Genomic DNA, 23,278 nt, shown 5'->3' with positions numbered 1-23,278 from the left:
CACCCCTTCCCCACAGTGCCCCGCGCCCGCCCGCCGCCATCTTTCCTCCCGCCCTGCCTCGCGCCAAGGCGGCGGCCGCCATCTTAGGGCAGCCGCGCGGGCCGCCATGAGCGCGGCGCTCGCCGTCGCCTGGCAACGGCTGCTCGGGGCGGCCCGCGGGTGAGGGGCGGCCGGGATGGGTTGTTTTGTTTTGGTTTATTTCCCTTTTTCACGTTTTGCTTTATTTTTTTCTCCCTCAGTGCCCGCCGTTTGCATGGCGGCGTGTGGAGGCAGCGGGAGGTGGCCGCGAAGGAGCCCGCGCAGGAGGCGGAGGGGCAGAGCGTCGGAGACCTGAGGTGAGTCCTGGGGCAGGGGCAGCCCCCGGCCCGGCTTTCTGCCCAAATTGCCTGAGAATACAGCGTAAAACCTGGCTGGATGCAAAGAGCGAGTGTCTGACAATCTGATTTTATCTCCCCAGCTCTCTGCTCCTGCAGAGGAGCTCCATGAGGTGGGATGGGAAGACCTACGAGGAGATCCCGATAGCGCACGTCAAGGCCACGTACAACAAGTGAGCAAAGCGGCTTCCCCTGTACCTGTGAAATGAAAGCTTATAACGTGCCTGGGCCGGTCAATTTAAATGAAAAATGTCAGGGAAGTTCATGGCTGGGGGGACAATACTACTGACTGCAAACCTATAACTGTTCTCATAATGTCTTTAACATTAATAAGATTATTATTACTTCTTGGCTGTGTTCTGATAGGAATAATTAGATGCTGATGGTTTAATGGCAGGGTACTACCTGCCCTCAGTTCTAGCACTGTGCAGCTGTTGAAAAAGTCATTGTATTATCCATGAGAGATGATTGTGTTTCATTAGTGAACCCTAGTGTGACATTGTGCCGCCTCTTAAACGTCTATTGAGTTCGAGAAGTGTTTTGTGCTTTTTTTTTTAATAAGTAGAAAAAGTAAAATGCTCACGGTAAGAGGTGGGTCTGACAGGGTTAGCTGTACCCAAGGGATAGCTAGCGGAGCAGGTCACCCAGAAAGGTTTTACCATCTCCAGTTCTCCAGGCATGACCTTGAACTTCACTGCTGGCAGGTCTCTGCAGCTGGTGACCATAACTGAGATACTTGGAAAGAGAAGGTTGAATTCAGATGGCTTTGAGAGGGGAGATGAGCTCTGTGGTGAGCCACACGTTTTGAGAAACTTTGCAGAATGAGGAGAAACTGGAGAATTAAATCATCTGCTAGCTTATTCCTTTCTTTTGCCCCTCTCTTTCCGTAGCACCCACATCCAAGTGGTCGGCTTTGACAACAGGCCGTTTGCCCGTACGTCCTGCGGCACTGAAGGCTTCCAGAATGCCAAGAAGGGAACTGCCATCGCGGCACAGACAGCCGGCATAGCAGCAGCAACAGTGAGTCTGCGCTGAGTATTGTCACCCTCCCAGAGGGGGTCCCTGACTGCATCCTGCTGCTACCTGGGTACAGGGGAGTGGAGGACAAGTACAGTAACTTCAGCTATTTTCGGGGGAAAGTAGGGCTTCTTGTTCACATTGCTTGTCCCTTACTCGTGAGCAGCACTCCAGACCTCTGCTCCTTAGCACTCGAGCAGCACGCTGTTTGCTGACAGTTTCCCTAGCTTCATCTGACAAAGTGAGCATCTTCACACTGACAAAATGTGTTTGAAACAGTGGTGAGAAATGCCCAGAGGGTGATCTTAGCTGTGCACGCTGTGACTGAGAAACGTAGCTTGTAGCCTCTCCTTTCCTTGCTCCAGTTTCCTAGCTCTTTTATTCGAAGTGAACGTACCTCAGCCATTTTGGAAATAAAAGCCCCTGAAACAGCAGCAGTTTAATTTGCACTGCAGGGGATTGAGAAGTGGCTGTAATTACTGGCTGAATGTATTATATTTGCTCTCTGCCACAGGAGAGCTGAGCTGCTACCAGCAGTTCTAGTCAGAAAAAGCAATGTCCCTAGGCACGTAGTTGCCAGATGTATACAGTTTGCTGTAGTAATTCCATAAAAAAACACGTGGGCGTCCAGTTAGCAGGAAAAGATGAAGCTGGCAATGTTATGGCCCCTGTTACAGCAACACGAGGCAAGGTTAAACTGAAAATCCTCATCCTCAATTAGATGGAACCTTTAATGTCAGAGGTGTTCTGTGCTGCTGCTGGTCAACAGCTTGTTATGGTTGATTCAGAGGAATATAAGAACACTTTCACTATTAATCTTTGTTCACCAGAGCCTCGTAATAGCTCAATAGCTGTGGTTGGCCAGATGTATTCCCATCCCTGTTAAAGTTTGTAGGAGATTAATTGCACTTCAATGTGGAAACCGAGAGATTCAGGAGAGCTCCACTTGGTGGCAGCACTGCTCTGCTTTACAGCAGGTGTTTTTCATTTTCAATTTGCAAGTCCCTAAAATTTTTGCACTGAAAGCGTGGACTCCTGCACAGCAGGTATAAAGCCTGCCCACTTTTCTCATTTACCCTCTAGAAGGAATCCACTGATCGCAGGATAGAAGTCACTGCATTAGAGAAGGAGAAAACAGCTTTGAGTTACTCTTTGTTAGCCAGGTATCCATGGTTATGTCATTTTCTGTCCTGACTTCGGGTCACAGATCGTTTGATCTTGACACTTTCTCTGTATACGGAGTTGACAGCTTAACACAAGTTTTCTTGAAACTGCCACAGTTGTATCCAGGCTTCCTTTTCTTCTACTGTCTGGCTTTGTGCAATAACCACCATCATTCTCTTCTGTATCCATTACTATCTACTTTTTATTTTTAGTTACAGAATACTGTGATAGTGGGTCAAAAGCAAATGAAAGGCTCCAGGGGAGCCAGAGCAGCAGTAGATACATCAAAGAGAATACTAACCAATTCTTCTCCCCTCAGAAAGCACGTGGGAAGGGTGTATTGCACGTACGAGTCATGGTGAAAGGACTGGGACCAGGACGCAAAGTAGGTGTCAGTTTCTTTTCATATAGTTTTTCTTTCCCAGACATCATCCTTTTATTTTTATTTTTTTTTAATTCGGGCTAGTCTTATGAGAATACCTATTAAGTTGTGGGATTTATTTTCAGAAGGTGATATAAAGGACTCATCACTCATATGCCTAGTAAAGAAAACTGAGAATAATAAGAATTTTAGAATAATTTCCTTCTGGAGACAGAACAAAAGCTGTATTGGTATCTTCTTCCAACTAAAGTAGCAAAATTGATGGGAAATCTGATGAAAGAATGGAAGCAGATAGTTTTAAACTGTATATTCTGATACTAATTACTTATCCATAGGATAATTACAAAGTAGAACTATTGGAAGAAGCTGATTTTTTGGGCAGGGGCCCAAGCTATTTTTCCTTTAGCTTTTTTATCCCCTTTTGCTCTGCAGCGTGTTGCTAACAGCGTGTCGTCTGCTGTCTCACCCCGCAGGCTGCCATCAAGGGTTTGACCATGGGAGGCCTGGAGATCATCTCCATCACCGACAACACCCCGGTTCCACACAACGGCTGCCGCCCACGGAAAGCCCGGCGAATGTGAGAGGGAGTGGAAGAGCCACGCTGCATTCAATGCTAGCTCACACAACAGGGACTGGGTTGAATATTGCCCGGAAAGGCCCCCTCCTGGGAATTGTTTGCTGAGGGGAGCTCAAAGAAGACAGTCCCGGGCCGTGGAAGGTCAGGCGGTATGAGCTGGTGGTAAAAGCAGGAGTGCATCTACCCCCTCGTGGGAAGCCTCTTGTGTACAAAGTTTGTTGATTAAAATGTTGATCTTCCGACAGTCGTTCCCGCTGTGTTCCCAGAAGTATTTTGGATTATTATTGCCTCTCAGCTGCTCTCTTCCTCTCTCCACAGTGTGTGGCTCTCGTCTAGCCCTCAGTGCCACTACTGCTCTGCTTAGGTGGAAGGGGAGCACGAGCTACGTACAGAATCAGCCCTCCTCGCAGTCAGCTGTAGTAAACAACTGTGTGGGGTCACTCCATCTTCCTTCCCTCTTTCTCTCACCGCACACATTTGGCAACAGATGCAGTAACTCTTTCCTTTCCGCCTGGCTTGCAGAGCTCCCTGTGGCATGCGGGAGGCGCTGCTCCCCATCCACACCGCGTGGAGCACCGCAGCCTGAATCCCTTACTGGCCAAGGTGTGCTGCTGTGTTTCAGCTAAGCTGCAGCTGGCAAAGGGAAAACGCCAGCTCTTCCAAGGGGCTGTGGTTGTGCCAGTTTTGCTGCTCACAGCCCCTTTGGTTCTGCCCCACAAACTGGATTTGCTGGAGCTCCTGGGGAAAGCAAGCAGGGGGTGAGCAGGCTTGAGAAACGATGAAATGCTGCCAAGGAGATTTAAAACACTTACGGCTTGAACCGTGCCTCTATATCCACAGGCAGCATGGGCTTGTCACAGGGCTGTGATGTGTTATTGCTGTCCCAGCTCCATCCAGAGAGAATTTCTGCCAAGCAAATATGTTTGAGGCTCTCCGGAGGATTAAGCAGGGAAGGTAACAGCGCTGACTGACAACAGCTTTGATTTCCTGGGTGGCAGAAACCCCCTGCCCAGCACAGGGCAGCGACGGGAAACCCCTCCCTGCCAGAGAATCCTGGGCTATACACAGCACACACTGGGCACGCATTTCACTTGTAAACACGGGGTGTTTTGGTGCAGCCAGCAGTTTCATCACAAACCCAGAATCTTCCTTTCGATTATTTTTCTTTCTGTCGCTCCTCCTTAGTTTCTTAAATTGCATAATTAACTATTCTCTTCCTCTTTAGAGAAAGGGTACCATGGCAACGAGGCAGTGAACCTCCTTCATGGGGCTGAGTGACATGCAGCAGGTTTTGAAAGAAATCAGTCTGCTTAGGAGAGCCTGGTGAGTTGCATTTGACAGAAGAGAATAAAATAAGACTCGGATGAATCCGACTGCCTGAATTTGAACAGAGAGGTTATCTCGCAGGGAAGTTCCCTGAGCTGTCACAGGTTTGACAGCAAGGCAGAGAGGTTCTTCTATACCTGTGTGACAGACTAGACGAGCTTCCCCCTTGCTCCAAAACATGGCTGGGCTTCTGGTGACTTCATGCTACTCTTTTTAAGGAGAATAGGCCACGTCTGCGACAAACCACATTTAATCTGAGTGTTTCGGGCAGCCAGGTGAGGGAGGCAGCCACGAACACGGATGTGCCTTAGAGCAAGGCCGTCCTGCTTCCTGCTGAGCCCTGGCAAAGAAGCACCAGCTGCTGGCAGGCTTGGCAGCGCAGCGTGGCACAGGGCACACGCAGAAATCCAAACACAAGCGTGCTCTGCCACCAGCTGCTTGTGGCAGCGACGCAGCGGAAGCGCCCGTGTTGGATCAATACGAGGGAAGGGGTTGAAAAACAAGATTGGGAAGAGATCCGTGGTCCTGTTGAAATTCAGGGAAGAGTAGGTGGATGACTCAAGAGTCAAATAGCAGCTACAATAAATCTTTGGCTCATCCAGACTTAGAATCAAGGCTGTGCCCTTTATAAAGGCTGCTCCTGAACACCCCTGGCTTCTGAGCCTTTGTGAGCGTTGGATGAACTCCACCAATGCACCACCTCTGCTTACACAGCGGGACGTTTCACCTGCCTGTCCGCTCTGCCTGCTGCTGGTACCTAGCCCTATTTTCTTCCTCCGAGTCACATCTATTTTGCACTTTCCAGAAGAGTTAACACTCTTTTCACTCTTTTCAGCGACCGGATCTATACAATACCAAGCCACACTTGCCCTCCAACCCCCCCAGTTCCACGTACCCTCCCTGAGCTCTCCAGCACAGTGCCTCATTTTTACAGCTTTTCACTGGTTGGATTTTCCACCCCCTTTTTCTCCTGCCCTGGTGGAGCAGCCCAAAGCCAGGTCCCAGCTCAAGGCTCGCTCTGAGCTGTTATTCTGCAGCAAACCCCGGGTTTCTGGGGCAGTTGTCAGTGCTGTGGGAGCGCACGGCTATACAAAGCCAGCTTCCCTTCCTTGTGCTAGGGCTCAGCTGCTCCTCCCTGCACACGCTGCACGGTGAAAGAAGTCTTTAAACCCTCCATTGTTGTTCCTCTAGCAGGGAATTAATAGACACCAATAGCACTTAATGATTTCCTTACTCTTCAGATGAAACTATTAATTAAAGGCCTGGTTTTAGTCAGCCACTGGCATTTACCAGTTTTAATTGCTTTTCTTGGCGCCTGGGTGGAATACCGTGTTCCACTGGCTCATTCCTCCTGAGCAGCAATTACTTGAGTAGCGTGGCCACAGCGTTAGCACCCTCATTAGGGTCACATCCTCTCCCTTCGGGCTTCCCCATTGCTTTGGGACATTCTTCTCTTCATTCCTTCCTTTTCCTCCTAACCTTTGATTCCTTAACTCTCAGAAAATTTTGTTGTTGCTGTTGTTTTGGTTTGTTTTTTTTTTTAATCCCACCCTGAAAACAAACTAAGAAACTGCTACTGACTGCAAAGCTTCATCCAGGTTCAACCGTGGCCTTTCTGGGTGTTTGCCCTCTATTTTAACACACCCCACAGCCCTTTCCCCGTCACATAGGGGATGAAACACAAAACAGTATTCTGGCCAGCAGGTAAGATGCTGTGATCTGTCTGCCCTTTAACGAGTGCCTTAGAGACTGAGTCTAACTCAGTTACCTGTCCCTTGGACACGGATGACACCTGGTGGCTTGGAAGAAACAGCCCCCAGACTTATCCCTAAGAGCATACGCGTATTATTTGGGACAGAGCAGCTCTTCCCCTAACCCCCACAGCAAGGGCTTGCTAGCTAGAGCATAGCTTTATCCGCTGAACTGCTGATTTACTATTTCCTCCATGAGCCTCAGTGGCAAGGAGTCAGGCAGCCAATTCCAATCCCTTTGTGAGATTCAATTAAGCCATTAATTAAGCGATGTCAGTGTCCTCTAACGGCTGGCTGTACACAAGCGGGCGAGGAGAAGGGGACGGACCCCACAACGCTACAAACCTGTGGCCATAGGGGTGGCTCACCGCAGCCCATCTGCCAGGGGAACCTGCACGGGTTCTTACGCTTTCCCTCTGTGCACAAATACCTGGCTGCAGATCTGCACGAGGCAGGTCCCCAGCTGGGTGTTTATAACCCCAAAACGCCCCTCGGGAGCCTCTGGGAACTCAGGGTTCAAGCCAGGCTGTGTTTGGCACTCAGACTTGGGCAAATAATCACGCCCTGCGTCCCCGCGCAGCTGCCCCTCCAGCCTCAGCCCCTGACCTCTCAGACCAAGCAGAGATCAAGGACCCTCAGGTTGTTTTTGTGCTTTTCCGCCGTCCTCCTTTCCCCTCGAGAGGCATTAACGGATGCTCAACAGCGGTGGGAACCGCTCAGGGGTTTTATTAATGAACTGCCTAATAGCATCCAAGTCCCCGGGCTGACGGTGAAGGGTCCTCTCGGGGAGCTGCAGAGGGGAGCCAAGCCTTGCTCCTATTTCCTTATTTTTTTCTTTTTTTTTTTTTTTTTTTTTTGAAACCACTCACACCTCCTCTGCCGTGCCCTCCCAGCTCCCCTTCTGCTCCTGCCACTTCTCAGGGTCTTTTTGTTCCTTTGGAGTTCACAGCTCACCTCCTACACCCCTCATCTGATTGCCCGAGGCTGCGCACAGCGCCAGGACCTGGACCAAAACCTCTCCGCCGCCAGGGAGCCCCAGCAGCCACCCCCAGAGCCCCCCTTGCAGCACGATGCGCTCCTCGGGGCCTGCACTCAGTCACTTTAAAGACAGCACCAAAATTGTCCCAGCACCATATTTACAGACCACTCCCAAGCCTCCCCAAGCAGTAACGACAGCCCTCAAAACCTTCCTGAAGCACCATCCTCGGTGCTTCACCACTTCATGGTTCACTTGGCAAAGCCAAACTCGCAGCCACAGCACCAAACACTCCGGCTTTCAGCCCCTTTTCCTCCACTTGCTCCTCTGTGCAGGAGCAGACCGGCTTTCCCACCGCACGCAGGACTTCAGCTAACAAATAAAACGCAGCCGGGCAGTAGAAAGATGCACATTCCCCCCCGGCCTCTCAGCAGCCGCCTTTTCAGCAGCTCCCAGGCTGAGGTGGTAAAATACGGCTCCAATCTCTCCGCGCAGCAGCCCGCGGGCAGGCAGCTCGCCCTCCTAATTGCCAGGAATGGTCCCCACGCTGCCCCTCGCCAGGAGCTGGGCGCTGCCTTTCATTGTGCTCCTGCTGCATCCACGGCAGAGGTAAATGTCCAATTTCCTGAGCTGTCAGGGCCAAGCACTACCCAACGGCACCAGCACAGGGACAGAGACGGGGCAGCCCCTGGGCTCTTCTATGCGGCAGGGAAGCCTCAGCACCAGGAGATGCTCCAAAACCAGCTCCTTGCACAGAAATCCCTACAAGAGGGCAAGTATCGCCGTGCCACGTGTTGGCCCCGTGTTACAGCACACCTCGTTTGGTCGCCAGCCGCCCCTTCTCCCTTCCAAGGGGGGATTTGGGCAGCGCTGAAGGCAGGGCTGCCACGGTGACCCAGCTGCGCGCTGCCGCCGCTATCAGCACGGCCGATCTGGGCCTTACCCTGACCTCAGGATGGGCTGAAAATACCAGTGCGGCGGTAATGAAAGCCATCCTTCAAGGCTGGAGAGCTGGGAGCGTGCCGGGGCTGCTCGGGGGCGATGCTGCTGTTTCAGGAGGGGTCCCCAGCGCCACTGCGGCTCGTGGCAGGAATCAACCCAGCCGCGGCTGGCTTGCTGGTGCCCCTCGCCCCTCCAAACTCGCCTTTTGACCCGTTTTCCCCTCGATTCTGGGCGCAGCAAGGCCGTTTCCATGCGGATGGCTGTTTCTCCCCGTTGCCGTAGCGACGCTGGGCCGGAGGCGGGAGGGCGAGCGCCGAAATCTCCCGGTGCTGGCCAAGGGCAGCGGGAACACCTAATCCAGCACCGCTCCACACTGCGCCTCCGAGCAGCGCCCAGCAACATGCTCCTGGCTCTACAGAGGCTGAATTCAGTGGCAAGAAACTACCGGAGGCTTTGCAGTGTTATCCCCAAATTCCCATCACCTTGTTCCTGTATGATTTTTTGCCTCGGTGGCCAAATGGCAAAACCCCGGACAGACGGCAAGAAGGAAAGGATTTGGCTCATGGGAGGGAGGAAACAAAGAGACAAGGTAAAAAATTCCCCCTGCAAAAAGCCTACAGGTACACACGGTGCCCTCCACCCCCTGCTCAGCAGCCAAGGGCCAGCAAAAATAATAAAAGCCCTTTCACCGTTCCCTTCTCATGAGAAGCGTTTGGCCAGAAGAGTTTTTCCAGCCACGCTAACAAGGCAGGAAGGTACAGGTGTGCCGGCATGCCAACAGCTATGAGCAGTGCAAAAGCAAGCCCCCAAAATCCTGTCCCACCGCGTGCCCACAGGATGCAGCTCTCTAATAAAGGTTCAGAGACAGAGGGAAGCTGTCAGGCCACCCGTTCTGCTGCCTCCCAGCCATCGCCATCTCTCTTCTCAAAGTCCTGAGAGATCCTGCAGGGAGAAACGGCAGAAGAGGAACAGGGGACAGAAACAGGACAGACACATAAAGAGAAATGTATGAACTAAAGCATCAGCAGCGTGATTCTTCCAGCTGGGTCAAGAGACCGAGGGAAGGAAGCGTAACAGGCACGCCAGCACCTGAGCAAAAGGAGGGGTCGGTAAATAAATAGAGAACACCAGGGAGCTAAATCAGGGGGCAGCCGCTCGGGGCTGGAAGGTGAACTGAGGGGAGTCTGGAGCAGAGACATGCTGCTAATGGACATATCGGCTTGATTCCATCGGGATCTCTGCGGCTCGCTGCCTAATGCAGTTTATATAACAAATATCGCAAGTGTCCTGCTTTTATATTGTTTTTTTTTGAAAGCAGGCAGCACGAGAAGTAACAAAAGATGGGATTCCAGTGCCTGCCAAACGTGGTTTCCAAGCAAAGCATCTCCTTGTCACTTAGTGCCGCTCTGAAAAGGCACAGGCTCAAGAGCTTTCTGACATGCTCAAGGTCTCCAAAGGAAAGCATCGGAGGAGCGCAGACACGAAATGGAGGACGGGTTCAAAGGAAAGCAGCTCTCAAGACCACGATGCGGACGGATACAGGAACCCACAGGCACGATGCTGGGTCACTACAGAGCAGCAGCGGGTTGCAGGGGGCTCCCAGACTTTGGGGAGAACCGTTCAGACGCTCCCAGCCCTGATCCTCATGGCTGGGAGCAACACGCAGCTGGAAATGTGAGTGCCTTACCCAATTAAAAGCAAGGGGTAGGTGATGACTTCTGCCAAGCGAGCTGTGTTGATCCACTTTCACCTCTTGATGGTGGAGCACCTGCAGCAAATGGCCACAAGGCCAGACAAATGGACTAAAGGAAGAGTCTGAGTACAATTAGGCTAGTAATACAATAAAAAAATGGAGAAAAACAACTGCAAGCCAAGTATTCCTCCCCCAGCATTAGCTTCTACAGAGAAGAATTTGAGAAATCTGCAGCAGCCACAGAAATACCCATGGAACAACACCCTGAGCACACCAGTACTCCAGATGCCAAGAAGAGGTAGCAAACCAGCAGTCAGTGTGTGCCTGCACACTGCAAGGCACGGCCCTCACAGCCCTTCTCAGCCATGGAATTCTTGGCTACACCCCTGAGATTTTAGGAAAACAAAACCAGTAAGTCAGGCTCTTAAAGCAAATTCTGTTTATTCCAATTTTTTCTTGTGTTGCTAACAAATCTTCATCCTAGCCTAGGAAAAATATCAGGTAGAAAATATCTCCCCTTGCCTCCCACCCTCCCCACCGCACGCTTTTTTTTTTTTTAAATAAAGAATCAAAATTTCAAGCATGAGAGACTTTTCTTCCAACACATTTCTGTAATAAAATTAACTCTGTTGTAGATATAAAATGCAGCAGCCACAACCAGAGGATCTGCAACGCTACTCCAAGGCAATTAGTACCCAGAATGAATCAATCGGTTTGTCTGCAAACATAATAAGAAAATACTTAGCACTTACCCAGCACTTTTTATCCATGAATCTCAAAGTGTTTTTTTACAAAAGCTTAAAATATGGTTTTGGCCTCATTTACAGAGAAGAAAACACCAGCTGGAACAGGAATAGATTTGCCCCCAGTGACAGAACAATTTAATAGCAGAGCTCAGAACAGACCTCTGGTCTCTCAGCCCCAGGTCCAATAATCCATCGTCTGCTGTGCCACGCTCTCTGCTTCACTCGGGATAGCCTGACCCTGGCAAAAGCCCCTACTGCAGAAATGCTGAAGTGCTTTACATTTTTACCACCTAAAAAAAAGATCTAAATGGAGATCTGACAGCCATTTTAACAAGCACTGACGTCCCAGGCCGTGACACCAAGGAGTAAGCCCAGTCTTGGACGGAGCTGCTGAAAGCTTTGGGAAAGAACAGCCTCATACTGAAAATGTGAACAAACGTGGAAGGGGTGCAGGAAGGAGGTAATTCCATGGTCTACAGTGTGCAAATGATTCTCCATGTGGAGCTTTAATTGAATGTTTGAGGAACAGATCGCAGGATAAAAACCTAAGACCTTGACAAATAGTGTTATTAGGTGGAGAGGAGCCCAGACCCAAAGCATGCGTGGCCTGGCGCCTCCTCTGCCAGCCGTCTTCCGACCTGAAGTCGCTCCTGACAGACCTGAGAAACCAACAGTGCAAACAGCAGGAGAAGAGCAGTGAAATACAGTGTCTTGCCCTAGAATTAAGTTTAGGGGGGCGAGGAGAGGAGAGAAATACCATGAGACCGAGAGTGACGGCTGATTCCAAGAGCCAGGCCACAGCACCCACAGCCCGTTTTGGTCCAAAGATGACACCAACAGGGCCCTCTAAAGCAGGGGTCTCCCACGTACAAGCACCAGATTTCTAAAACCCCCTCTATACCTCCCATGGGATGGCTGCAGTGCTTCCAGCACACAGTCATAAACCCAGATGTTCACCTACAACCACAAAAATTCCATTTTTAACAGAGGGGGGCAGCCCAGCACCCCCTCCAGCTCACAGGACAGGAAATATTTCACCCAGGAGCTTATTCTAGAGGCAGCACAGACATTGCAGCGGTCCGGTCAGCAGCACGCTGAACATCACGCACCAGCCGGTTGTGCTTTGAAGCCTGCCAATGTCCAAAGGGGTTCTCACAGAGAACAGCGTACCCCACGGGGGGAGGTGAGCAACCTCAGTCAACAAACGCAGCTCTCAACTGCAAACCTGCAGCAACGCGCAGTAATTCAGGTCTCCTCCTTCCTTTCTGGGGGAACCCAAATGCTACTAACTCTCCAGGTCCGTTCTCCAGCGCGCAGGAGGTGCCAGCAGCTGGGTCTCTCTCCTCAGCAGCAGAACCTGCAGATGCCCACCAGGATTTGTCCACGCTCTGCAGAAAGAAGTCCTCCGACGTGAGCAAGGAGCCGTCGTTGCTCCCCACACCTCTCCCAGCCACCCACCTTCCTCCCGTGCCCACCTTTTCATAGGCTACAGACACGAGCAGCTGCACTGGCCTCCTGGTGCTCACACACCACCTTCCACTGAGGGGCTTTACAGCTACTAAGGCACAAAAATTAAGTGACTTGCATAAGAGTCAGGAGCACGCCTCATCTCTCTCGATCCCGGTGATTTCTCACACCTTTTTTGTTTCCTAACCTCTTGCATATTGAACTCACATGAGTAGATTGTGTGGATGAGAACAGGGTTTCGTTTCCCTATTACCAATGAAGATCCAAACACAGGCAGCTGGATTTTTAACCCTCCCCGTGGCTCCCATCCATTCCCTGCAGGACCGGCTGTTTGTCTTGACAAGGTAGGAAGGGAGCACGTTGCAAAGCTCCGGACTCGCCATCCTCAGACACACAACCAGAGGGAAAACAGACACGCCGCTGGGAAATCACGCGAGGAATCTCAGCTACGCTTTGTTCACCAACAGGAGCAGGGAGCAGCAGCAGCGCTCAGCGTGGTGGGGACGCCACAGCGCGAGCAGAGTCAGAAGAAACATCCCCAGGCCTTCAGCTGCTTGCCTTCCCCCAGCTGAGGCTGAGGGATGCAGGCTGGTAGGAGCTCCCGGGTCAGGTTTCTTGAGACGAGCGAGGGTTTGGTTTCCTAGAAGGCGCCAGAGCCCGGCTTTGGTGTGTCTGTGGCAGAGGCCCAGACCCGAGGAGAACACTGCCCTGGCCACGCGCCCCGCTACGTGCAGCTGTGCCTCATGTGGAAGTTCACCACGTACTCCGCGTTGGTGCGCTGCACCGAGATGGCGAAGGGCTCAAAGGGGTGGAAGGTGAACGCAACCAGGCGCCGCACCGTGTGGTTGATGGGTCGCCCCAGGAGTCCCGCCTGGATCTCAAACTTCAGGAGGCCAGAATCACGAGCGTAAAATCTGAAAGGAAGGAAAAGTCAATTAGGGCTGTTCCCGGCTATTGACTTCGCCATCTGGACTCTTCACAGAGACAGGAGCCTCGTTCAGGCTCTGGTATCCTTCAGAGGCAGAGGTCCTCAGCTGGGGGTCTGACTCTTGGCTACAGAGGAAAGCCCCTCCCGGGGCAGCTGGCCTCCCGCTGTCTGCAAAGATTTCTTTTAGTGCTATCAGCAAGAGAACTCTGCCCTTGTTTTGGTGGGGTTAGCTGACCAGTTAGCTGGAGTTAGCAGGATCCAATCCTGCTCAGGGGTGAGAGGTTCCACCTTCCATCTCAAACAACTCTGCAGGTCCCTTTAGATCTCCAACACCAACAAAAAAATCTTTGCCAGGATAGCCTGGGTGGGAAGTGCCAGGTGGACAGCATCCACCAGGCCTTGTGGTAAAGGCAAACAGGAGACGTGTCCTGCTGCTGCCACCAGAAACCTGCCTGCGGGTCCGAGGAAGCTCTTTTGTGTTCCCAAACAGGTGAGCTCAGGAACACAGCTTCAGCAAGTGCCAAGGGCATGAGGCAAAGCACTGATGAGACAGACTCGTCTAAAAAGCTCTTCCTTTCTCGAACCTTCTCTGCACACGAGCACAGGCTCGCTGTGTAGCAGACATTACACCATCACTCTGCAGTGCTGGGGGATCAGGAGACTCTGTGCTGACCCCACTCTCCCCAGTACTCCGGTGGAGGTTTCAGGGATTTGGTACCTTCACCAGGCAGCTGAGCTCCAACTGACAGGGCTCAAATCCTCCCTGCAGCTGCTTCAGTTCTTTAGACCATTTTTTTTCTCTGCTTTTTCAGTTACGGGAACAGAATTGCCATTTTGCCTCCCAGCCATTTCCTTTTCCACCAGCGCTTTGTGGATGTGGGTATTTTGCATTTTTCCTCTAGTTTCAACTCAGAGAATGCTTTTAATATTAGAGCACATTTCTCTCCCCCCCTCCTCCCCATGCCAGCAAGCAATACGAAGCACTCTGCTTTCAGCCTGGAAAGAACAGGTGATGGCAGATAGAGGCGATGCTGTTTCAGGAGCAGACACACTCCACGTTTTAACAGCACAGCCTATTGAGATCCTCATGTTCTTCCTGGAGGGCCACTCTCCTCTCCCTTCCTCTGAATCGAAGTGCTAGCCAGCCCTGCCTGAAAATTGCACACAAGAACCCAGCAAGAGAGTCACAATCTTGGTATTTGGCTTTTCAAAAAGCCCTTTCCCTCCTACACAAGGCTGGGTATGTGGAGGGTCATTCTTTAAATAAAGCACAGTCCCTGGTCTGCTCCTCTCTCTCCCCAATTCACAATAATTTACTACTCAAGATGAAGCTCCCTGTAATCTCAAAGATGTGTTCAGTTTGGTATTTTTAAATCTATTTTTAAAAGTGCTCTGCAATCAGAGGCCATTTCCATGGGCTCTCACTCTGGGGATAAATTAGGCACTGCAATATAAAATTGTATGTCAACAGAAACAGCAAGACCAGCCTTTTCAAACTGTATGAAAATGGAAGATTTATCTGCAGACCAATTTTTTTTGGTTAAATGGCTCCTTCTTAGCCATCCAGATGGATTTTAGAGACCCCCCGCTAGAGGTAAAGCTGTATTAGAGCCTCTTCCTCCCAAGGCCCACCATTTCACCCACTGAATGTCTCTTCAAGCCTCCTGAAAAGACACTGGAAGATGGCAGGGATGGGGAACCTAAAGCTCTGCCCTCCCGAGAGCAAACCACCACTGGTCTCTCGAGCAGCTGGAGATGAGGGTTGAACCTACCAGGACACGGAGAGGCAGCAAGGATTAAAGTAAGGATTAAAGGGAGACCACGCACGGAGGTGCTGAAACCGGTGTGTAAAAGGGGTGGAGGCTTTCACATCATGGCCATCCTGCTAGGAAACGACCTACAGATCACAACTGATCCTAACACCCTTGGCTGCTGAAGGGTTTTGCACTTCAGCCAGTCGCAGGGCTTAGATTACAAATCCCACCGCCCCTCATTTCCAAGCTCTCTAACCTCACCGGGCAGCTGCATGACTTTATTAATCCCTTTGTTTTGCAGGTGAGAAACGCAGCAGCACGATTTCAGCTGCTGAATGGTTAAGGTTAGCGCCTTGCCTTCTACTTACTTCCCAAAAACCAGCAGCCCCGCCGCTTTCAGACCCTATTCAAGCCCTAATTGACTCTGCACAGCTCCGAGCTTTGAAAGGGCTGGCGCTGAACCGCCGCTCTGCTCAGGGGAGGGAGGAAAGGTGGCACTTGGCTTTGTTTACTACAAAGCCGGTAACTGCAGCAAATGACTGCGGCTCCGCTCCCTTTTGTCTGCAGGAGATGGAAGCAGGTTGGCGCTGCCAGACAACCACTGCTCCCCAAGTTTTCCCAACTCAGACAAGGGGGAAAGGGCAGGCTCTCCGCAGATAGCACGGAGCCGGAGAGCAAAGCCAAATCATACAGGCAGGGGGAAAAGAAAATTAATTAAATATACATAATTTGGGAATTGAGAGCGCAGGAATAATCAGAGGTTCCCCGCCACCTGAGTCAGGGCCAGGGAGACATGAAGCCCGGTTTTGATGAAAATAAAGTTGGGAAAGCGGCCAGAACAGTCTCCCTAGGCTGCCGGAGCCCCCAACATGTGGGCAATCGCTAGACAAAGCACTTGGAGATTGAAGGCTCTCTTTGTTTTTAGAGCACAGGTTCATTTCCCTTTTGTGGGACTCTGAGTGGAAGGACTATTCTGCCTGGAGAACTCAGTCCCTTTGATTTGAGCCTTTCAGGCCAGAGAGATGCTGGATTTTTAAACGCTACTACTTGCAGCCATGGCTGCAGCCAACAAAAAGAAACAGCCGTGGTGTTTCTGCAAGAAGCACTGCAAACCTCCTCATTCTCCAGCCTGGAGTTATTCCTGCTGCCAACATTGAAGACTCAGACGTAAGAGGCACAGAACAGCTCTTACACCTGGCTCAACTCCCACCACAGAAACTAATTTCCTATAGATCATAGAAAGAAGGGGAGCACGAAGAGGAGTGCAGCTTTCTGTGTGAGAAACGTAAACAAGGCAAGTCTGAAAATAGCAAAATCAATACCAGAAGCATTATGAATAACACCTAACCCGGCTGATATTTTATTCATAGGACAAACCAGCCGATCCTCACCAGCTAACCCTACGTGCTCAAAAGGAATCCCTCCAGCACAGGAAGGCAGGCATCCAGAACCACGTTGGGCTGCAATAAAAGGAGGAACAAGAGCATTTGTATGGAAAAGGCTCAGGCAAGGTAAGAGATCACAAGGAGAGATGCCAAACTTTGTGGGACTACTGAAACAAACGCTCTGCTCTAAGGATGTCAAAAGAGAAAAGCACTGATCTACTCGGTCTTCCTGCAAATTTGTCACCAGGTGGTGATTTAGCAGAGGTGATTTAGCTACTCCCACACTGCTCTCCTCGCACACATCTCCCTGGCCCGTTCCGTACCTTATCGGGTGATCGCCGCAGGTCTTGGGACGCTCCATGACTGACACCCACTTGTCATCATAGCTGAAAAGGGAGAGGTCGAGGTACGGGCTGCCGCTGTAGGACTGGGCGCTGATGGGGAGCTGGCCCAGCAGCCTCCGCACAGCCTCTGTGTGCCCTCCGTACTTGGCGTTCACAATAGTGTCTTTGAACCTGCAGCAGAACAAGAAGGGTTTACTCACAAAGGCCCCGGGTGAGAGGCACAGCTTAAACAAACTAAGGTGGAAAACCGAGAGAGAAAGAGGAACGGCAGCAGTGTAAGAACCACGACAGTTCCCTTCGAATGGTGCATCATGGTGATTCAACCACCAGCCAGTTCTGGTGACCTTTTCCTCCTCCCTCACCGTTACTGTTTCTGCTCTCAGAGTCCAAACCGAGAAGGACGAGGCTGTGCCTATCCACAAGGCCTGGCCCCAGCTGCTCCACAGCACAGGAAATGAACGGGATCAGAACCAGGGGGAGGTGGATTAGCAGCTTATCAGTCAATCCAAGTTTTACCGTGAAGCCTGTAAACAGCATCAGCAGAAGCCGGAGGGTTGCACAGTAACAGTTGAGCCCTTAAGGTTGACTCAAGAATCCCCCTCTCTCTAGCCACAGTGTTTGAAACACGTAAAGGGAGAAACCTGAGACCAGGCAGAACCTTGGAGAGAAGCATAAAGCTCTTCAGAAACAAGTGTGCTGGAAGTTCTTCCTGGTGAAGAGACTAACGCAGGCTGGATTTCTCTTTCCAAATATAATTTGAACTTTCCACAAGCAAAGGAGAGTCAGATCAGCTGCACAAATGGCAGACACCAGGGACAGTGAAAACCTTCCCCTTAGGCCAGAAACACAGCCAGAAGCCAGCTTGCTGTGCCCACAGCACTGTTACACTTTGCTGCTTAAGCTAAACACTCCTGTTACAGGCTCTTAGAGCCACGTGGATGAGCAGATTCTCCTCTTTATTTTAGCACAAGGCAGGAATTGTTCTGCAGGTACCTGCAGTAAGCTCTCTCATTCTCTCTTCCCCCCAGGCAATATGGAATTCACGACAGGGAGCTCTAAAAAGTTACAGGCAGCCAACTGCCTTTAACTTATGGGACACGAACCTAAAATCAGCCGAAGCTTCATCCCCCTTAGTGACTGCCAAGTGCTTTGGATGATGTCAAACAAGTCACTAGAAGAACAAAACACCCTGAGTCACATAAAAACATATTCCACAAGAAATAACACACTCTGCCTCATTAAAACCACATCAGACTGTTAAAGCACATTCTAGAAACCTTGGTTATTTTGGTATTTTGCTCGCTTTTCACTACAGCTCTAGGCAGATCAGCTTCCTTCCCCCGAGCAGCGTCTGACGAGAACCACGAGCTGTTTACTGATGTTACAGAACGCAGTTTGCTGCACACTAAATTTAGAGAAGGGCACTTGGCAAAATACATCCAAATAAATGATGTAGCATCTTGATAAAACCTTATCTGCAGGGCTCGAAGCTACCGCTTCAATAACCTCCAGAAGAGTTACCGCTCGAGGAGCGCCAGCAACATCTTGCCCTTAAAATTCCTTTCCCTTCTAAGCACCGAATTGCCACTGCCTTTTCCTTCCTGCACAGATATTGCAAAATACGAGAGCAGCTGCACAAAGCTGCAAGCTGAACCGCGTCCCAGCCGGGCTCCTGCACCCCTCAGGGCCTGAAGGAGCTGCTTTTCTCGGGGTCCTCGTTGTTATTTGATACTAGCCTTCAGCTGGCGGGGGGCAGCGCGTGCCTACACGGTATAAAGCATGCTCCCAGGGGCTCACCGGCGCTGGATCTGCCTGGCAAAGTTGTTGCTGGACGCCGAGCAGGGGAACTGGACCGCCTCGCTGTGCAAGGTGGCGTTCCTGAAGAGGTCGCAGAAGTTCTCGAACAGCTCCAGCAGCTCGTCCGACGTGTTCTCAAACACGGCGATGACCTCGGTGCTCACCATGTTGTACACGACGAAGAACGAGGGCTGGGGAGAGAGGCAGAGGCAGCGGTTACCCCGGGGGAGAGATGTCCCTTCCTGCTCCTCAGGTGACATCCCAGACCCTCTCCAAATTTCTCTGCAGTGCAGGAGAATCCCACAGCCCCACGGTAATCCTTTCTGCTACCCAAATGCCTCAGCAGGTCCCAAATTACCCACCTGCTAACTATGATGTGACTACACATGGAAAAAAAAACCTGGATGGACTTCCAGTTTTTCCCCCTCAAACTGGATGTCGGTATTTCTCTCTCTCTCTCTACCCTCCACCAACTCCAAAATGCTCTCTGAAGTGCCAAATTTAATTTCCATTCCTGCTGACAAACTGATCTCAAACCCATGCTAGCCGGCAACAAATTATTTTTTTTTCCTTTATGCAGAGAAACGATTTGCTTCTCCCTTCTTAACGCTGCCGCCACACAGAGATGAGCCTTTTCAGCGCGCCGCAGCACTGCCGACAGAGTTGTGCCCTCCAGGTACCCTGCTGGCACAGAAATGAAAATCTGAGAGGCATTAATGACAGCTTTTTAACATCGGCGCTCCCGTGCAAGAAGCCCCAGGCACTGTGCTGCAGACGGGCAGCGTTTTGCAGGAGGAACGAGCCAGAGGCGGGGGGGGAGAATGTGACGTTTGTACCAGCTGCACCCAGGGGAGGACATCCCCATCCCCTGGGCATCAACGGTGCTAATTTCTTGGATAGAAGAGGGCTGAGATCCCGGCACCCCAAATTCAGGGCCTGCCCCTGCTTCTCAGGTAACTAATTCCCCCGGTACATGCACGTATCTGGTAATTCTCCTGCTCACAAAGGCAATTTGTGAAGGCTTCGCCTCCCGCTCCCGAGCAACGCCCAGCGATGACAGCAGGCGCTGTGCCCACCCCACCTGTCCGTAAATATCACCAGGTTTGTTTGTTTTACAGGCCCAAAATGAGCCCTGCTCACACAATCCGGCCCCCACGCGCTGCAGGAGGAGGTTACTCACTGAACTGCTGCCCGAGGAGAGGGAAGCCCTCCTGAAATACAGAGAGACAACGCAAGGAGACAGCAGGAGGAGAAACTGGTTACAGCTTTGGAAATCGCAAGGGGTGTCCTGCAGTAAAAAGGTGCCTTTGCCAGTTTAACACAGAGACACCAACAGGCTGCCCTTAACGTCAGGAATCACCCTCGCCGCATTTCAGCAGCACCTGGGACAGGCACAGCACCCTCACAGCACACAGGGCAGGAGCTGAGCGCTGCAAGAAGCACCCAGCAAGGCTAAACCACGAGCCTAGAACAACAGCCCCCAGGCTACGGATCCACAGCACGCGATTAAAGATCTTGGGAGGCTCGGCGCAGACCTTGGCAATACAAACAAGCTCCAACAGCGACTTCCTCAGCCTCCCTGGAACAGGAGCAGCCTGAAATCAGATTAAATTTGTGTTCTTGTCTGATAGAAGAAAGACAAACGGGAGCTTTAGGCATTCCGTGACTAGAGCTTTCCTCAGGAAGCCCTAATAAAGAGCCGAAATGCAGTCGGGCCTGCCGACTTCTGGAATTAGCTTCTGAAAGCAACAACAAATAAAACGCTTTGTCCTCAGCAGAAAACACACAAACGGCACAAACAAGCCCGAATTCCCATCTAAAAGGGAACTTCAGGTGAAGTGAGTGGAGGACACGCTGCAGCAAATCGGGCACAAAAGCCTCGGTGAGCACAGCAGAGAGCCTCAAACCAGCACTGAGGTGAGGTTTAGCCTCACCCATTCCCTCCCAGAACAACTCCCTCCAAACAAACGCACAATTTAAGAGGAAAATGTGGAGGACAATTCAAGAGGAAAAAGAGGAAGGACTTCTTAGTCATTCTCTGGGGTGAATGAGGCCGAGGGACCTTGCAGAGAACGACCGCCCGTTTCTGCTGGTGTCTCTCGGCTGGAACCGGCAGAGATGGGGAGGGAGGGACGGGTGTGGAAATAAAAAAAGGACCTAGAGAACAGATCAGCAGTGGAGATTTAAGATTTCTCGCTAAATACCTTCAAACAAAAAAAAAAAAGCACAAATTAAAGGAGCAGGCTATGGTAAGACGTAAAAGACCTGGCTCGGTTTCAGTGTTACTGGGTTTCTGAGCTAGCAGTGGGGAAAGGACTGCGAAACATCTGGAGGGCCTCGGCACTGCCGGGGCTGCATTTGCCCTCCTCTGACTTCTTCAGAACTAAGAGGAAAGGAGAAGCAACTGGGACATGAGCTTGATTTAAGAGCTGCAACCCCAACTGGGAGAGATCACAAATGCTGTCTCTGGTAGAAGCTCGAAAGAGTAAGTACGTAGGCAGAGCAGAGAAGGTGATTCTACTGGGGGAAAATGGAGACCATTATGTTTGAAAACTATGCTGGAAAATACAGGAGAAAAGGGGGAGAGTCTGCAATACAAGCACATTACATGAAATAACAGCTAAAAAATCAGCTGGGGATTTGGGAGGGGAAGAGCATCCACGAGCACGGGGAACAATCCCTGGAGAAATGGGACTCAGAAACCACCTCAGATCTTCTCCCTCTCACTTTGAGTCGAGAAGGGTGCAGTGAAATCACGAGAGCCAAAGACAGCGACGTTATTTGATACCAGAGGCGTCAAACGTTCACAAAAGAGCGAAGCAACGGGGTCCTAACAGCTCCTGCACGGAGCGTTCAGAGGCTCAGGTAAGGAGCGCAGCTCACAGCGCCCGCAGGGGGCAGGCAGTACCTGCGAAGGATCCGTCACCCGCAGCGTGACCACGTCTTCGCTCGTGTACTTGATGAAGAGGTGGTTCTCGTCCAGCAGCTGCATCTTCCACATGCGGAGCTGCCTCAGCTGGTCGAAGTACTGGAAGAACCTCCTCTTGGCTATGGCGCTGCCGTCCTGCTCCGCCCTCCGCCACAGGTACACCAGCAGCCGGTGCTTCAGGGAGTTGATGAAGGGCTCCTTGTAGGGGTTCGCCATCCCCGTCTGCGTGTCCCGCTGCACCTCGGGGTACACGGCGGAGAGGGTGAGCAGGTCGTCCTCGTAGCAGAAGCGCCCGATGGTCCGCACGTCGATGAAAGTCCCCTCGGGGGTGACCTGGAAGACGTGGATGGTCTGCTGCTGCACCGAGAGGATGGCCAGGATGTTCTTGTAGAGGTAGAGCCCCTGGTTGTGCGACAGGATGACCTTGTCGCACTTGAAGGTCCGCGTGTCGCACAGCCTGCCCGTGTGGAGGTCGATGATGTGCAGGGAGTAATCCTCCAGCGGGGAGCGGGGGTTGGGGGTGACCGACTCGCTGTTGCGGTAGACCTCGAAGAAGGGCGGGTGGGGCTCCTCGGGCAGGTAGGCGGCCGAGCCCACGATCACGTAGCGGCAGTCGTCGGTGAACAAGCTGCACTCGCGGTTGAGGTGCTCCCCGTTGGAGGCCACGTTGGTGATGTGCAGCAGGACGAAAAAGCGCTCGAAGAGCCGCCCGCGGATGTTGACGGCCCGCTGGTCGTTGCCGTTGGCCAGGATCTCCCCCTCGTAGCCTTGCAGCAGGTCCTCGGCCGCCTGGCAGCCCTGGTACTCGTAGATCTCCAGGGAGGTCTGGTCGGAGGAGAAGGCGATGAAGTAGCGGCCGTCGGGGGAGAACTTGCGCAGGAAGCAGGGCGGCTTCTCCACGTTGACCACGGTGAAGTTGGGGAAGACGTTCTGGTGGAAGACGCGCACCTGGTGCCAGTGGCTGCCGGCTTTGCCCGAGCTGATGCGGCGCCGCTCCAGCCGGTGGATGACGTTCTGGTTCTGGATGCGGCGGGGCCGGATGGTGGGGGCCTCATGGGCCATGGCCAGCGCCCTACAGCATCCTCGCCCCGCCGCCAACCGGGGCACAACGGGGCTGTGGAGGGAGGGGGGCTGGGGGGGGACAGGGACAGGGCCGGGGGGGGGCTGAGGAGAGACCGGGGCTGAGGGGGGCCCGGGGGGGGCGCAGCGGGGCCCGGCCGCGGGTCTGGGGGGAACCGGGGGGAACCGGGAGGGTCCCGGGGGGTTCCCAGGGGGTCCCGGGGAGGTCCCGGGGGGGGTCCCGGGGGTCCCGGGCCCGCCTCAGGCCGCGCTCACCGCCAGGCCCGCCGCCGCCGCTCACTCTATGGCCGCCGCCATCTTTCCGCCACGGCGGCGGCCGGAGGGCGACGGCCCCGCTGCCCGCTTCCGCTTCCGGTCGGTGGAGCAGTGAGAAAGGCCCGGGCGGGGTAGAGCGTCCGCAGGGGGAGGCACAGCGCCCCCTGGAGGCGGGAGGAGCGCCCCCATGGCTGGGCAACCCCAAAGCTCTGCACCCCATAACCCGGCACCCCCATAACGGGGCACCCCCATAACTCTGCACCCCCATAAACCAGCACCCTGATAACCTGGAATCCCCGTAACTTGGCATCCCAAAAGCCCTGCACCCCAGTAACCAAGCACCTCCACAACCCCGCACCCCAATATCTCTGCACCCCAATATCTCTGCACC

General features: G+C 52.4%; 2 protein-coding genes across 3 annotated transcripts; one reads left to right on the top strand and one right to left on the bottom strand.

Annotated features, from left to right (window-relative positions):
• Position 1: 1 nt before the first annotated feature.
• Positions 2-3,761, top strand: MRPS11 (mitochondrial ribosomal protein S11). The gene is made up of 6 exons (XM_027466208.3): positions 2-159; positions 240-335; positions 458-547; positions 1,265-1,394; positions 2,875-2,940; positions 3,411-3,761. The coding sequence occupies exons 1-6, from the start codon at positions 107-109 to the stop codon at positions 3,516-3,518; spliced, it is 543 nt and encodes a 180-aa protein (XP_027322009.1). The 5' UTR covers positions 2-106; the 3' UTR covers positions 3,519-3,761.
• A 6,955-nt stretch (positions 3,762-10,716) lies between these two features.
• DET1 (DET1 partner of COP1 E3 ubiquitin ligase) lies at positions 10,717-22,867 on the bottom strand. 2 transcript variants are annotated; one of them, XR_003499773.3, is made up of 5 exons: positions 21,532-22,867; positions 18,624-18,814; positions 16,806-16,997; positions 12,424-13,329; positions 10,717-12,336 (listed from the first exon to the last, which is right to left on the bottom strand). XR_003499773.3 is itself a non-coding variant. In XM_005017114.4 (4 exons), exons 1-4 carry the CDS (start codon positions 22,612-22,614, stop codon positions 13,140-13,142), a joined length of 1,656 nt encoding a protein of 551 aa, XP_005017171.2. In that variant the 5' UTR covers positions 22,615-22,867; the 3' UTR covers positions 10,717-13,139. The 2 variants fall into 2 exon arrangements, 1 of the variants encoding a protein (XP_005017171.2); XM_005017114.4 differs by having other exon boundaries at positions 10,717-13,329.
• Between the last annotated feature and the right edge of the window lie 411 nt (positions 22,868-23,278).

Source organism: Anas platyrhynchos, chromosome 11, assembly GCF_047663525.1.
Source record: "Anas platyrhynchos isolate ZD024472 breed Pekin duck chromosome 11, IASCAAS_PekinDuck_T2T, whole genome shotgun sequence".
NCBI classification, from domain to species: Eukaryota; Metazoa; Chordata; class Aves; order Anseriformes; family Anatidae; genus Anas; species Anas platyrhynchos.
Note: the sequence above shows the minus strand (reverse complement) of the source record. Positions and strands in the feature narration are given on the sequence as shown.

Coding starts and splice junctions, on each gene's coding strand:
- MRPS11 (XM_027466208.3), top strand. CDS start 107: ATGAGCGCGGCGCTCGCCGTCGCCTGGCAACGGCTGCTCGGGGCGGCC. Junction 336..457: donor CAGAGCGTCGGAGACCTGAG/GTGAGTCCTGGG, acceptor TTATCTCCCCAG/CTCTCTGCTCCTGCAGAGGA. Junction 2,941..3,410: donor GACTGGGACCAGGACGCAAA/GTAGGTGTCAGT, acceptor CTCACCCCGCAG/GCTGCCATCAAGGGTTTGAC.
- DET1 (XM_005017114.4), bottom strand. CDS start 22,614: ATGGCCCATGAGGCCCCCACCATCCGGCCCCGCCGCATCCAGAACCAG. Junction 18,815..21,531: donor GGGTGACGGATCCTTCGCAG/GTACTGCCTGCC, acceptor CTCTCTCCCCAG/CCCTCGTTCTTCGTCGTGTA. Junction 16,998..18,623: donor GCCAGGCAGATCCAGCGCCG/GTGAGCCCCTGG, acceptor GTTCTGCTGCAG/GTTCAAAGACACTATTGTGA.